Below are 15,408 nucleotides of genomic sequence, written 5' to 3'. Positions count from 1 at the left end.
AAGATACAATACAATAATGAAGAGGTATCTCAGAGCAACTGAGGCAGACCTTTTAAAGAAAATCAAAGATGAAACACAGAAGATCCAGCTTTTCTTTCTCTTGTCATTTACTGAGTAATGTAAATGTATCTTTATAGACTAAATGATAGGGATTTAAAAAACCCATTTTCTCATTTCCAAATTTTCAGTTGAGTCAAAACAGTTTTGCATAGCCAACTGTTGCACTAGACAAATATAATTGAATCGTACTTCAGGCCAAGACAATCAGGCCTGACTATAAACCTGCAAGGTGTCAAATTAGCTCTGTATTTTTGGCTGTGGAAAGGGTGCAAAGATCTGACTAATGTACAACATAAGATTGACAACTAAAACAAGTAATTTCCATTTTAAAAAATTAACTGTTCTAATTAACAAGGGAAAATATCCTCCCCCTGAATTAGTTTATCTAATTTTCATCTTTATTCAAAGCAAAATGACAATGATTAATTGAAAATTTAATAAGCAGTAATTATTAACTTGGCAAACCTAGTACCAATTAACACTCTATTAAAACTAATTATGACATGTTTCATTCAAGTGTTTGCACTTAATTGTTTCACTCACTTAAAAAGCACCTTAATTAAATGTTGTTTAATTAAAAACATAGATTCCTAATAAAAATGTTTTACTGTAGATTAAAAATGTTAAAAGATACAAATACTCCTATAGTTTCTTAAATTTCTATCATTTATCTCACACATACATAGCGCATGACCTGAGGCTCATGAAAAGCCCTCCATTAGTAATCATCTATCAGGACTTTTGTAGCCTTTGCCATTTTCGCAGCATTATTTCTGAAGTTCACTCATTTGCAATTACTGTCTGCTAGATTTTATAGATGAAATTATAAGGGAACAATTCAGACTGGAAATAGTAACTAAAATATGTTAAGCCTTTGTTGCTCACTTTAAGATATGCATTTAAAATCTGGGTGGAAACAGTACTGCACAGAGGCGGGAACACCTTTTTCACTAGGAGGTGAAAAGATGCCTTTATCCTAAACGACTTGGGGCACCAGGGAAGTACTGCCCTTCTAACTATATAGCCAGGCTCTAATTTAGTTTGAATATTCAAGGTGAATTAAAATTCTATCTAAGTGGTAATACAGGACAATAATTTTTGCTTACGATCAAAGCTGTAGCTTGACTAATTGTATATGCAAATCAGGCAATTTATATTTAAATTATGCATTCCTATTCTAATCCCACAGGCATATACAGATCAGCAAAGAGAATTGGTAGGACATTTGCAAGGTGCTTGAATATTTATTACCAACTGCAAACATTCACTGATCATTTGAAAAAGAAATATACTGAAGAAAACAGTTGTAATTTAAAAAATAACTATATTTGTTTTCCAATTTTGTGAAAACCTTTTTTAACTTTAGGCTGTGTTTTGTTACCTCTGTTGTTGGTTTTAAAAAATACTACTTTTAGTGGAAAATTGATATGGCCTTAAACATTAGTTAGGATTCCAAATGTATATTGTTATATTATTATGCTGTATTATTAGAGTAACATACAAACTTTGAATACCATCTGTAGAATAAATAATTGTGTTAAATAAATGTTAATATCCTGATTGTGGTAACTGAACTGTAGTTATACAAGAGAATGTCCTTGATCTTAGGAAATACACACTAAAATGTTTAGGTAAAGGGACACCTTGTGTGCAACTTACTCCCAAATGGCTGGAAAAAAACAAAATACATAACAGAGAAAAGGGGAAGGGAAGAGAGAGACATTGAAGCAAATATAGTAAAACGGAAAATTGGGAGAAAGGTATAAAGGAATTGTTTATACTACTTTTGTACCTTTTTCTGCACATTTGAAATTATTTCAAAATAAAATGTGCAAAATATTATATGATGTACTTTTAAGCACAGGATATACTTTTGCCATTATAATCTTCTGTGAAAAAAAAGGCATATAAATTACACTGAATTTTAAAGCGCTACCCTACTGGTATTTTTCAAATGCTTTAAACTTCATTTTATTTACTTTTCTTTTGTCACAATGGTAATGCACAACACTTTTATTGCAAAGACAGACTTTATTTTTAAACCTAAAAAAGAAAATTTTGCCCACAGCAAATTTTAGAATCTTAGGGAAAAAAGCTTTCAAGTTTTAACAGGCTGTGTGCAGATGTCACGTTCTACCCTTGGTGTTTTCATCACGGTGGGTACTTTGACACTTCCGACACTAGAAATGCTTTTTAAGATGCCTATAAAGATAAATATTATAAGCAGTTATTCAAGATTTCCAGGGGAAACTGTTATCTATACTTCAGGGATTTATTATACTCCTTAAAATTTAGCATCTATCCATAGAAAACTGTTCCCAAACTGTTTTATACAGATTTAGGATCTCACTATAGAAATATAAATTTAATAGACACTACTTCCAAATTATATTTTAGATCAAAGACCTAATATATAGATGGAGAGGCATATCTTAAAAATACTCCAAACATTTGTTTGGTAAGGTTTAACCCTTCTCAGAGAATGCATGGACACTGTAGAAATAAGTATTACTCTTTCTCTCCTCTCAGAATCTCCACAATGAAGAGTACACCCTGAACTGGTTTCAGAAATCCATAAAACAGACAGTGAAGGAAAATAATAGTGGACTCAATAGATTACAACATGTCAAGTTTTTTAAAAAAAATGATTAAGTGCAAAGTATAAAGAACAGTTTTTAATCTGCTTCCAATTGCTTACCACTTGTGGTAGGATTTCCTTTGTGCATACCCATTCAAGTCGACTTTCTAACAAAGGTGGTATATTCAGAAAAATCTGCTCTCGCTTAATAGCAATCAAACAAAGACTTGAGCAGATAATAGCACAGAGGGAATTTGGGTTACACAAGACTCACTGTCAATTTTTCTTTATGAACTCTTGGGATTTAACTTAAATACAATAAATAAGGGAGATGCAGAGACTCTCTCAACAGAAAAAGTCATCCTTCTGCTATCCCAAATGGCAATTCTTTGTACCTCTTTTTGGAATTAAGTAGAACTGACAGCTTAAAAATGGGGGAAAAAGTGGTCAGAAGGAAGATGTAGCAATTCTTTTCCCAGGTAGGTGGCATTCAGCACATTTTAGCAGCTTAGGAGTATCCTATGATTATGACCCTGGTAGAAAATCTCTTAGAAATGATGCTATAAATCTGTAAGACTATGCAGATGAGTGATATGTGTGTGTATGTATGTATATATATTCACATATTAACTTTAACCTTTAAGCTGAATGAATGGATCTATGAATCTATCTGATTTGTATACCTTCCCTCTAGTTCTCAATCTAAGCTGCTAAGCTTATAGTACTATCAGATATTGAAACTCCTTATCCCTGTCACCTCTTAAAAATTTAAAAACAAAAACCCAAAAAGTAACACAAAACTTACCCCACAAAACTAGAATAAGACTCAAACGATCAGAGTAAGCAAGTTGCAGAGATCTGAAACATAACTGGGTGAAGTCAAAATCCAAAGAGAGAAGTCCCCGTGGTGGCGCAATGGTTAACAAACCTAACTAGGCTCCATAAGGACTCAGGTTCGACCCCTGGCCTTGCTTAGTGGGTTAAGGACCCAGCGTTGCCGTGAACTGTGGTATAGGTCGAAGATGCAGCTCAGCCCTGGCACTGCTGTGGCGTAGGCTGGCAGCTACAGCTGATTCCACCTCTAGCCTGGGAACATCCATATGCCGCAGGTGCGGCGTGAAATGAGAAAAAAAAAATCCAAAGAGAAGCATTCCATAGCAACAAAGAAATAATCTCTTTCCCTTGACTCTTACTCCTTGATTGGAGTTCCCAGCCCTATACCCATCTGATTGTATACAGAAATAGCATTTTCTAGTTTTTCAACTCAGACAAACTGTCTTAATAGCTGAGGTTACTGTAGCTCAAAGCCACATTATGTGTTTGCAACGTCATTTTAAACTCCTGAAACAGGGTTATGCTTTATCTCCTTAGTCGGTTTTCACAGGTTTTGGCTCAACTCTTACAGTGATGGTATTCTACCAAGATTCTGCCAGACTGGAACTTCTTTAAGTCCGATACGTCAATGAGTCATCAGACACTTTGAATGTACTTCGAAATGTAGAATGATATCCCTTAATGAAAGTCTGATAGTATACATGGAAAGAAAAAGTAGAAATTTAGCAACTTTGTCATTTAACTTAATTTAGCTCTGGGCATTGAATATTAATTAGCACAAAAGATCAATTTTAAAAACTGGTTGTCAGGATCCTGCTGTTTAGCACTGGGAACTATGTCTGGTCACTTGTGATGGAGCATGATAATGAGAGAAAAAAGAATGTATACATGTATATGTGACTGAGTCACCTTGCTATGCAGCAGAAAATTGACAGAACACTATAAATCAGCTATAATGGAAAAAATAAAATCATTATATAAAAATAAAATTAAACAAAAAATAAAAACTGGTTGCAAGTTCCCGTCGTGGCACAGCAGAAATGAATCTGACTAGCAGGTTCGATCCATGGCCTCGCTCAGTGGGTAAAAGATCTGGAGTTGCAGTGAGCTGTGATGTAGGTCCCAGATGTAGCTCAGATCCAGCATTGCTGTGGGTGAAGCGCCGGCCAACAGCTACAGCTCCAATTCGACCCCTAGCCTGGGAACCTCCATATGCCACAGGTGCAGCCCTAAAAAGACAAAAAAAAAAACAAAAACAAAAACAAACAAACAAAAAACTGGTTGTAACCATAAAATTTCTGAATGCCTCAACAAGTCAGCTAAATTGGCTGTTTTTTGGTTTTTTGTTTTTTTTTTTTTTTAAAGAATTTCAGAGATATATGTCAACTACACCACAATTTTTTTAAAAAAAATTAGGAGAAAAGGCTGAAGTAAAACACCAGACTTTGTTTTCACGAAGGAAAAATTGCATGCAAGCTGAGACCTCAGGCTTCCAGCCTGAAACCATCAGAGCCCCTGAAAAATAGGGGTTTATAACAAAAGTATGACCAGACTCTCATTACAATAGCACTAGCAGATGCTACTAAAATGAAAACTATTTCATGTTCTAATCAGGCCTGGTTTAAGAATATTCATCAGGACTTTTAAATTTTCTTTGGGGGAGGGGGTGTTGTTCTGTTGTTGTTGTTCGCAGTGAAGTCCTTTCTTGTCATTCCTCACATCACTGCATTAACAACTGCACACAGCTGCCAGAACACTAAACTCGTGTTTTTAAACAATTCTTACCAGCTTTCTTCCAGATCTCCTCTGGCACATATCCAGAAGCAGGCCTGTGAAGGAATTCCCGATGCGCATCTATGAAAAGGATAAAAATCGGTGGAGAGAAGAAGAGAGCACCATAAGCGCTGTTCTGTCACCACACAGGGTAGAAGCAAGCAATGCCCACTCTTTCAATTTCTCTATGGAAACATAATTTTAAACGGCTGAGCATTTCATGTCAAAAAAATAAAGACAGCAAGAGCGGCCATCAGACCCCCAAGCTGAAACAACTCTAAATATTTCGTTCCACACTATGATATTTAGGAACACGCCTAGCACCCTCTAAGGATGGGAATTTCTATGGGTTTATTTTATTTTATTAAAAAAATTAAATTGTACGTGGTAATTTTCTTTTTGAGAGTCACACCGATAGAAGATTACATGTTAGGGTAACCTCATTTTAACACAGCTCTGATTTGACCACCTTTTCATTAAATACTCCATAGGTTTTTCAGTAAGTTTTTAATAAATTTTCAATAAATTACGCCATGCCTAACTAATTCTCACATTTAATTACTTTAAAAAATCTCGCTGAGCATTCAAACTGCTCACAAAATTCGGATCATACAGATTTCACATGACTGAAAAAAAGAAAGAGTCATTAGCATGGATTCACTGATACCCAATAACATGTTCATGAAAATGGCATGAAAAAAATATATATATATGTTTGAAAATAAAATGTATACAGACTTCCATGTTGGATTTTGAAATGAAAGTCTATGTACTTAGAAGTTTGGGTTAAGAAAAAAAAATCATTTTAACTTTTATAACAATCATTCAACCCATGATAAGTTTCGAATAACTGAAATTTTCTTTACATGTATGAGAATATTAGGTTGCAGACTATACTATATTGTTACTATACTAACAATACTTTACCTAATGTATATTGAAGTTTAAAAGAAATTCAGTCTTGTTTTCTATATTTTCTGGAGTCACCGAATGAGAAAAGCACAATCAACTTAGCTAAGTATATGCCATTTTATATTTGAATGCCTTAGACACATATGAATATTTTGAATCCTCCAAAGGTACACAGATTACCAGTTGGACATAACATGAAATTTTCACAACTATTCTGAATTAGTGAAAGCCTAGTAAAGGAAATATGGAAACTCTCTGCACTACTTTGCAATGTTTCCTTAAATCTAAAATTTATTCCAAATATAAAAAGTTTATTTTTAAGTTTATAATTTCATGAATACCTGATAATCAGATGGACTGGAAATACCCATGCATTCTCATGTGCACATATTTCTATACAATAAATGATGAAACCAAAAATGTCTTTAATTTTCATTTGCTAAATAGCTTGATAAAATTGTTTGGCACATGGAGTTCCCCACTGTGGCTCAGCAGTAACAAACCTGACTAGCATCCATGAGGATGTGGGTGTGATTCCTGGCCTTTCAAAGTGGGTTAAGGATCTAGCACTGCACTGAGCTGTGGTGTAGGTCACAGACATGGCTCAGATCCCACACTGCTGTGGCATAGGCTGGCAGCTACAGCTCTGATTGGACCCTAGCCTGGGAACTTTTATATGCCATGGGTGTGGCCCTAAAAAAAAAAAAAAAAAAAGGAAAAAGAAAAAAAAATTGTTTGACATAATCACTACTTCAAAGAAATACATGGCTATTAGATTTGTCAGGATTACCTTTCACATCACTATAAAGAAAGTGTGGTCAAGCTCACATTTAGCCACATGACACAGTGAAACAGAAGCTTACTTACGACAAGTTTTTTTTTTTTTTTTCAGGGTGGAGGGGTGCCCATATCATGTGAAAACTCCCAAGCCAGGGATTGAACCCACGCCATAGCAGAGACCTGAGCCCCTGCAGTGACAATGCCTGATCCTTAATCTACTGTACCACGGGGGAACTCCTTATGATGACTTTTAAAGACTTATTTTTTTAGGAGAAAGAAGAATAATTTATTGTATAGGAATAAATTTGTGAAATCTGAAGACAAACAGAAAAAACATGCCTTTGCCAAAGTAGCAAAAAAAAGTTTCATTTATTGGTTTAAGGAAAGAGTAGTAGCTTTATAAAAATTATTTTCTTCTAAATGGTCAATAATTAATATAGGGAATGAGAAAGGTGATGTTAATTTATCCAAATTCTATCCATGAAAGATAATAATTACCAGCCCTGGTCAGCAGAGGCAAAAGAGTTCTAAAGCCCAGAGAAGGTGAATCCTGGCTTTGCCACTTACTCGCCCTGTGACACTGGGCAAGTTAGTTTCTCCATGTCTCAGTTGCCACATCTGTAAAATGGGACAATACTATCACATTTGAGTTTGCTGCTGTAAGGACTGAATATGGTACTTTCTACTACATGCTTGGCAGGACACATCCTAAACGGTCATTAGATGTTAGTTGCTACTTTCATCATCATTATATTTAGCAGGTTGCCCAGTAAGAATGCGCAGTCATTCTTTGGTATCTGAAGGAGACCAAGATCTGAGAATGTTCATGGAGTTCCCACTGTGGTGGAGTGGAAATGAGTCCGACTAGTAACCATGAGCTTGTGGGTTTGATCCCTGACCTCGGTTAAGGATCCAGCATTGCCATGAGCTGTGGCTTAGGTCAAAAATGCAGCTCAGATCCTGCGTTGCTACGGCTATAGCTCTGATTCGATCCCTAGCCTGGGAACCTCCCATATACAAAATGGCATGCTATTTGCCTAACCTATACATATGCTTTTGTATACTTTAAATCATCCCTATATAACTTATAATACATAATACAATATAAGCGCTATGTAAATATTTTCCATCACATGACAAATTCAAGTTTTATCTTTTGAAACTTTCTGGAATTTTTTTTTCCCCAAATCTTTTTGACATATAGTTGGCCGAATTCATAGATGTAGAACTCATGGATATAGAGGGCCAACTGTATACTTTTTTCCTTCCCACTGTACAGCAAAGGGATCAAGTTATCCTTACCTGTATACATTTTCCCCCACCCTTTGTTCTGTTGCAATATGAGTATCTAGACATAGTTCCGACTGTACACTTTACTTCCTTATAAAAAACTAAATTTCTCTTGTCTCTCAGAACTTAAATCTAAAGGGCACAAAACTTTATGGACAAAACAGAACCACTGAAGAGGTCTGGATTAGGCAACATACACCAGTAATTTTTTTACCCCCTTAGTACATGTCACCTTGGAACAGGAGTTATTTCTATAGTTTGCAATTCACTGCCTCAGTCCTTGATGGGAAGTCCTCAAACTTCTTAGATGACACTTTATGAATTTTAATCAAATCTCATGAAGAGCCACCCAAATTGACGCAAAGATGATGTACAGGATCAATCGTACACCCACCTTCCCATGTGCTATATAATTGGTATAGACTATAAGGATCCATATACACCACACAGGAAAGTTGTGCAGTATTTCACCCTCATGGCTACATCTCCCTAGATTTCTCAATGACACACTGTCCTATCTGCATAGGGTCAAACTCCACCTGACCTAGAAACGTGATAGAAACACCAACATCAATCAAGCAAGTTCTCTTAATCCTATCCTGCTTTCTAAAAAAAAAAAAAAAAAGTTTTTTTTTTTTAAAATAGTTGTGGAAAATAAAGGCAAATGATTTTTTTCAAATAGCATACATCCATTTACAAATATAAATATTTTGGAATATCCTCTCTAGTTCTAAGTTACTGCGTCCTACCAACGGAAAAAATGGAGTGATGACAATAGACGTACTCCTCAGAATCTTTTGTGATACACTGACAAATACTACTTTATTAGCTACAGAAACCAAGTAACAAAAATGTCCCATTTTCTCTTCTGATTGAATAACAGCAATAACAGGTTCTATACTGGCAAAACTGAGCTTAAAAAACAACAAAATCCTTAAGTTGATCAATTTCACAGGAGACAACTTCTAAAGACTTTCTTGTGCAAAACACTGTTTCTAAGCCTCAGATTCTAAAGAAGCTAATTTTTAACCATTAAATCTTGACCACCTATAAAATATCAGCTGCTATAAAATAGGATGGTTGTTCTAAAATGTAGAACAAAGAAGAGTCTGTATGAGATGGTTTAAAATGTGAAATGTATATATATGTAATTACTGCAAGATGGAAAAATTATATTAAAGTCCTTTTGAATTAAGTTTAGCTTGCTCTGGGATACAAACTGCTTGGGGAAGAGAGAAGAGGAAGAGGAAGCCTCTGGAAAAATGCATCTATGAAGTTAGGAGACCAAGTCAAAGTGAGGAAATGTTACAAGATGTGTGAAAGGACAAAGAGCAATCTATGCTGTCTGAAGAGATGGAAGATGCACTGTACTTAGGACAGATGGAAATCCAGTGGATACTAGATACAGCAAGAGCCACCATTAATACACAAGACAGAATGAGCTGATAGCCTCTGGAGAACAACACAACCTCACATGACCCAGGCAAAAGCCACGCTTAAAGCTTGGCAATGTCTAGGTAAAGCCTTCACCCTGTAGTGGGCAGGATGAGCCTGTGATCCTGATAACAGCTATTACAAAAAACATTAAAAGTAAAAGTTAAATGAGGTTCATCTTTGTAAATACTACTTACTGTTTATAAAGATAATAAATTCAGAAATTTCAACTTTATGTTCAGAAGCCCAAACAAATCTAGAAGCCATCTTTAACAATGAAATCACTTCGTGCTACAAGGAGGCAACAACATCTCTTCCTGTTTTTCAAAAATGGACTGTTTAACTAATAGTCACATCTCTTTTAGGCCAATATAGTAAATACAGTATACTTAAAAAAATACAGTAGGCACTTTATATTGGGAGCTCAGATGCACTGTCTTGAAATGAACTGCATAATGTAATTTAAAATGAATCAATATGAGTACATAAAATCTAAACTGTTATATACAGATATATTTTGAATAACTTGCTTGTGGTTTTTATAATGATACTATAGAAGGTGAAAAATATATTCCTTTTGGTGGGAGTAATCTATTTTTCTATATATTTTTATGTATTATAAATTAGGGTCCCAAAGGCATAGTAGATTTACTGTTTTAAAAACAGAATTCCCCCTTTCCTGTTTCTCTGCCTATACAATAAACTAGCCCCTAAAAATTACTGTTTGGAAATACTTTCAGAATGAAAAAAAACCTAAGAATCTACTATAATTTCATAAACTTGGATGCCAAGCAAAAAGACTAATTTTATGTACTACTATTCCCTAAACACTGAGATTGTACCTTAGAAATAATAATAATAGCTATTACTTACAGCACATCTACTATGTGTCAGGCACTGTTCCATATGCTTTATAACTATTAGCTCATTTAATAGAGAAATACCTATGAAATATGTATTATTATCATCCCCATTTTACAGATGAGGAAATTGAGGCAGAGTTATTTGCCAAAGGCCACAAAACTAGTAAAAAGAATGAGGGATTGAGATCTAGACATCTGCTCAGACCCTGTATTTTAGCTTTCATGCTGGATTTCCTGAGTATTTAGACACTGATAAGAAATTATATAATCCAATCATATGACAAATGATAAAACATGTTAGCCAAAGGAATTTTAAAATATTAATTTATCTACCAAGCTATCTGAGGCAGGGGGTAGTATTCATTAAACAAATTCTGAATTTCTAAACTTCTTATGGATGATCAACTTGATTTATCATTTTATTTAAAACAAAAACCTCTCTTTGACATTTCTCTTTCAGGCAAGAGCTAAACCTTTAACAAGATGCACATGAAGGTATTTTCTAAGTTTCATACTCCCTCTTCACAATACTTAAACATTAAAAAAAAACACACACGGAAAGATGCATTCCTATTTCAGAGTTTTATGATTCATTCTCTGATACAGGTCTTACATCCCTCATTAAATAACTCTTATAACTTTCTCTAATGATGCAGGAGACTTGAGAAACACAGAAAGAGGGCACACAAATGTAAGATGAAGTGTGGAAAGATTCTACAACCGTCCAAAGGCAGCAAATAAGTAATTTAAAGGAAATCGAATGTCAGAAGCCAACAGAATGGTGTGAACAGCATACTGGGAAAAAAAGGAAATGTAGACAGAGGAAAGAAATAGAACCAGTGACCTGGATAAACACTCAGAAGCACATGAAGAACTAATACTCTGCAGGTACCACCCTATACACAGAAAAGCATTTCTACTTCAGTGATAAAATCATCAATTCTGATGGCATTAACCTGCTCTGGTCAAGTATAAAATGTTAACAAAACATAAATGTATAAAGAGTAGAAATACGTTATGGATTCATTTGTGTACTCAATCTAAACAGTGTTTATGAGGCTACGCATTTAAAATAGTCTTAATATCTGGGTGAAACTCCTAAAATTCAATTAGTAATAGATTAATCATGTTATCTTGGGGAGTTCCCATGTGGCCCAACAGAAATGAATCCGACTAGGAACCATGAGGTTGTGGGTTCGATCCTGGCCTTGCTCAGTGGGTTAAGGATCCAGCATTGCCCTGAGCTATGGTGTAGGTCACAGACACAGCTCAGATCCTGGTGTAGGGCAGCAGATGCAATTCTGATTCAACCCCTAGCCTGGGAACCCCCATATGCCACGGGTGCAGCCCTAAAAAGACAAAAAAAAAGAAAAAATCATGTTATCTTACCCAACCCTTCATACTCACATAATACTATCGATATATTTCAGAAGTGAGAATGGAAATGAGTTTAATAAATACAACAGTCATGGAAGTTACTTTCTCCTCTGTAGAGAAACCAAATATAATTGTAAATGATAAAAATGAGTTTATGACTAAATGATGCCATTGATTCTAAGACAGGAATGTGACTAGGGTGATATTTTGAATTAAAGATATCTTCTGTAACATTATTCTGAAGGTTTTATTTAAACAAACATAAGCTTAACAATTGAGAGGATCTGGCTAAAAGAAATGCACAGACAAAACCAACACACAATAGGGAACACTGCATGTACATATCCAAACCTGTATCTGTACACACACCCTACCCCACTACACATTTTTCGGAGGCGGAACATAAATTTATCAGTCAATATCCCCAATTCTTTTTTTTTCTTTTTTTTTTTTGTCTTTTGTCCTTTTTAGGGCTGCACCTGCGGCATGTGGAGGTTCCCAGGCTAGAGGTCTAATCGGAGCTGTAGCCACGGGCCTACGCCAGAGCCGCAGCAACACCAGATCTGAGCCGCATCTTCGACCTACACCACAGCGCACAGAAACGCCGGATCCTTAACCCACTGAGCGAGGCCAGGGACCGAACCCACAACCTCATGGTTCCTGGTTTGATTCGTTTCCGCTGCACCACAATGGGAACGCCATTATCCCCAATTCTTTAATTACCCACACTAATAGAACCAACTACAAAGCCTAAGAGAAAACCTCAGAAAGCACTTAATGTAAATGACTGAGCCCATTATTACAAACAACCTGTCTTAGTTATGGCCACAACCCAGCCCACAAGATGGATGGAACTCAAAGACTGAAGGAATCTACTAGCAAAAGACACAGGGAAATCATTGCTAGATAACTTGCATGTTGTGTGGCTCTTGACTGTTTTTCCATAAAGTTGTGGTTAGTTTCTTTAAAAGGTAATCTAGGGTTCTGTGTCCCTAAAGAACAGTCCAAGCAACGAAATGAACTACTGATAGTCTTTGAAAAATACAATCTATAAAAGCTTACAGTGTGGCAAAGCAATCTCTTTTACTAAAAACATCAATTCATCAAGCCATCATTAAAAGTAACATAATTTGCATACTCTTAAAGAGTTTTTATTTTTATTTATTTATTTATTTTTTGTCTTTTTGCTTTTTCTAGGGCCACTCCCGTGGCATATGGAGGTTCCCAGGCTAGGGGTCTAATTGGAGCTATAGCTGCCAGCCTACACCAGAGCCACAGCAACTCGGGATCCGAGCCGTATCTGCAACCTATACTACAGCTCAAGGCAACGCCGGATCCTTAACCCACTGAGCAAGGCCAGGGATCGAACCCGCAACCTCACGGTTTCTAGTCGGATTTGTTAACCACTGAGCCACAACAGGAATTCCCAAGAAGGAGTTTTTAAAATCAATGCATTCTTTTGATTACATGACAGGGAAACTAAACCTAGCTTCTCAGCAATGAACACTTGCACCACTAGAACGTGTACACAGTATCAGTCCCTATATGGTAACCGTCCCATGTTCTGTGTGAAGATAACTCACAGGATTTGAAATCCTTATCCACTTCTGAAATTTTTATTTTACAATGGAAATCAGATAGTATTAATCCTGTCCGTGCAGGGGACTGCATTTGAGTAGCCTGCCAGTCTGTCTCCTTGTCTATCGCTGTCACTACCTCAAACGTTCTCAAAGGAAGGAATTAAGAATCTTTCTGTTTTATTACCAGTGCCTTGCATGATGTGTGACACAGAGTAAACAAGCACTGACACAATGAATTTCTTCAATAGAGCTGGCTAAAATGATTACTTTTACTCCCAAATTTCTGTTTTAAGGTTCTCATATTTGCCTAGACTGGATAATTACAAATATCCTCTTTATTTGTTCTGAGCAGATCTGCTATGATTAACCAATTCTGGTTCACAATAAGGAAATAAAAAACAAGATGCTTACTCTACTCTAAATAATTTTATTTGGACCAACATTGGTTCAAATTAAACTTAAAGCTATTTTCATTGCTCATCTTAACATAATCTAACAAATAACCCATTTATCTTTAAAACAGGCTTTAGAGTAATGTCTGCTGGATAAATTAAGTGACTTGGAATCTTCCTTTATTTAGTACTTATTATGGCAGTAGACATTCAGTGTTCAGGGATCAGGAGGAATCCACAAACCTAAGTGCAAAGGAAACCTTACGAATGAATCTTTTTTTAATAAAAAAGATAATGTGATCAATAGCCAGATAATATACTTCAAGTTTTAAGTTTTTTGACCATCACCCATGAGTGATAATGAGACCAAAGTCACAAGCTTAGTTAATCTACACGTGCATGAGTGGCTTTGTTTATACTGCAGGGACTGTACCCTAACTTAAGCTAGGTAATAGGTGTGTACTTAAAACACAGCACATAAGAAAAGGATGTGGGAGATGGTGAGATAGGAGAACAGGGGTCAATACAAATCCATCTCCATTAAGTTGACTCAGATTATATTCAAGAAATGGCCAGAAATGTAAATGACAGTAGCTAATTAATTTAGGGAAAAGTTCAAAAGCCATTCAAAAATTATTTCAGGTTCAAAACTTTTCCCATATATTTGGGATTCCACTCTGTTTATGGTTATAAAAATTCCCAAATCTCAATACGGCAACGTATTAGCACTCAATTTCTAAAGCATGACTATACTAATACTCCTCTTAAGTAACCAGAATTAATAAAATCATGGTTAAGCAACATAAACTAAGGTCATGGAAGAGCTACATCTTTCTAGTTTTCCAGTGGCAGTCAGCACTAAAGTGCCTCTAGGTCTCTTCTTGGAGGGATTTTGAGGTAAAATGTTTTCTTAAAATGTAAAACACAGGGAGCTCCCCCTGTAGTACAGTGGGTTAAGAATCCAACTGCAGAGGCTCAGGTCACCATGGAGGTGTTGCTGCAGCTGTGGCTTGAAATCCATCCTTGGCCTGGGAACTTCTATATGCTCTGAGTGCAGTTGTTAAAAAAAAAAAAAAAAAGATACAGATACAAAACAAGATTATCTTGGAGACTGTGTCTTGAATTAAAAACTAGACAATAAATATTCCCATATGCAGTGCTCTCAAACACCAGGGTGCAGCAGAATTCCTTGGAGAGCTTGCTAGAAGTTCTGAGCCCACTCCCTGAGGTTTTGTTTCTGTAGGTTGGAGACAGAGCCCAAAGAGCTGTACTACAAAGGAGTACACATTTCAGTGATGCACAAGAAATTCTGGCCCAGCTTTGATGTTCTGCCATATGCCCAACACATTAACCTAGGAAAGGAGTTTAATTTTTGTGACTGTCTCTTTTTATGCCAACCTGCCTAACAGATAAGACATATTTGAGGATATAAAGTGTTTACTGTTCTACAATTACCTATACAGCCTGTATTTTTGAAAAGACAAGTTAAAAATAAAATTAGCATCAACAGCATAAGAAATAGCTGTTTAATATGT

At 35.8% G+C, this 15,408-nt stretch overlaps 1 protein-coding gene across 1 annotated transcript in view; it reads right to left on the bottom strand.

Annotated features, from left to right (window-relative positions):
* The window catches only part of RUNX1T1 (RUNX1 partner transcriptional co-repressor 1), a 135,263-nt gene that overhangs the window by 16,267 nt on the left and 103,588 nt on the right, over positions 1-15,408 (bottom strand). The window contains 1 exon segment of the mRNA XM_021089123.2: positions 5,258-5,326. Within this exon segment, the coding sequence (XP_020944782.1) occupies positions 5,258-5,326 (69 nt within the window).

This window comes from Sus scrofa, chromosome 4 (assembly GCF_054392235.1).
Source record: "Sus scrofa isolate SSC_HxYL_T2T_F1_AM1 chromosome 4, Sscrofa_HxYL_maternal_Yorkshire_Landrace_v2.0, whole genome shotgun sequence".
In the NCBI taxonomy this organism is placed as follows: Eukaryota; Metazoa; Chordata; class Mammalia; order Artiodactyla; family Suidae; genus Sus; species Sus scrofa.
The sequence above is the reverse complement of the archived record's forward strand: the minus strand, read 5'-3'. Positions and strand labels throughout refer to the sequence as shown.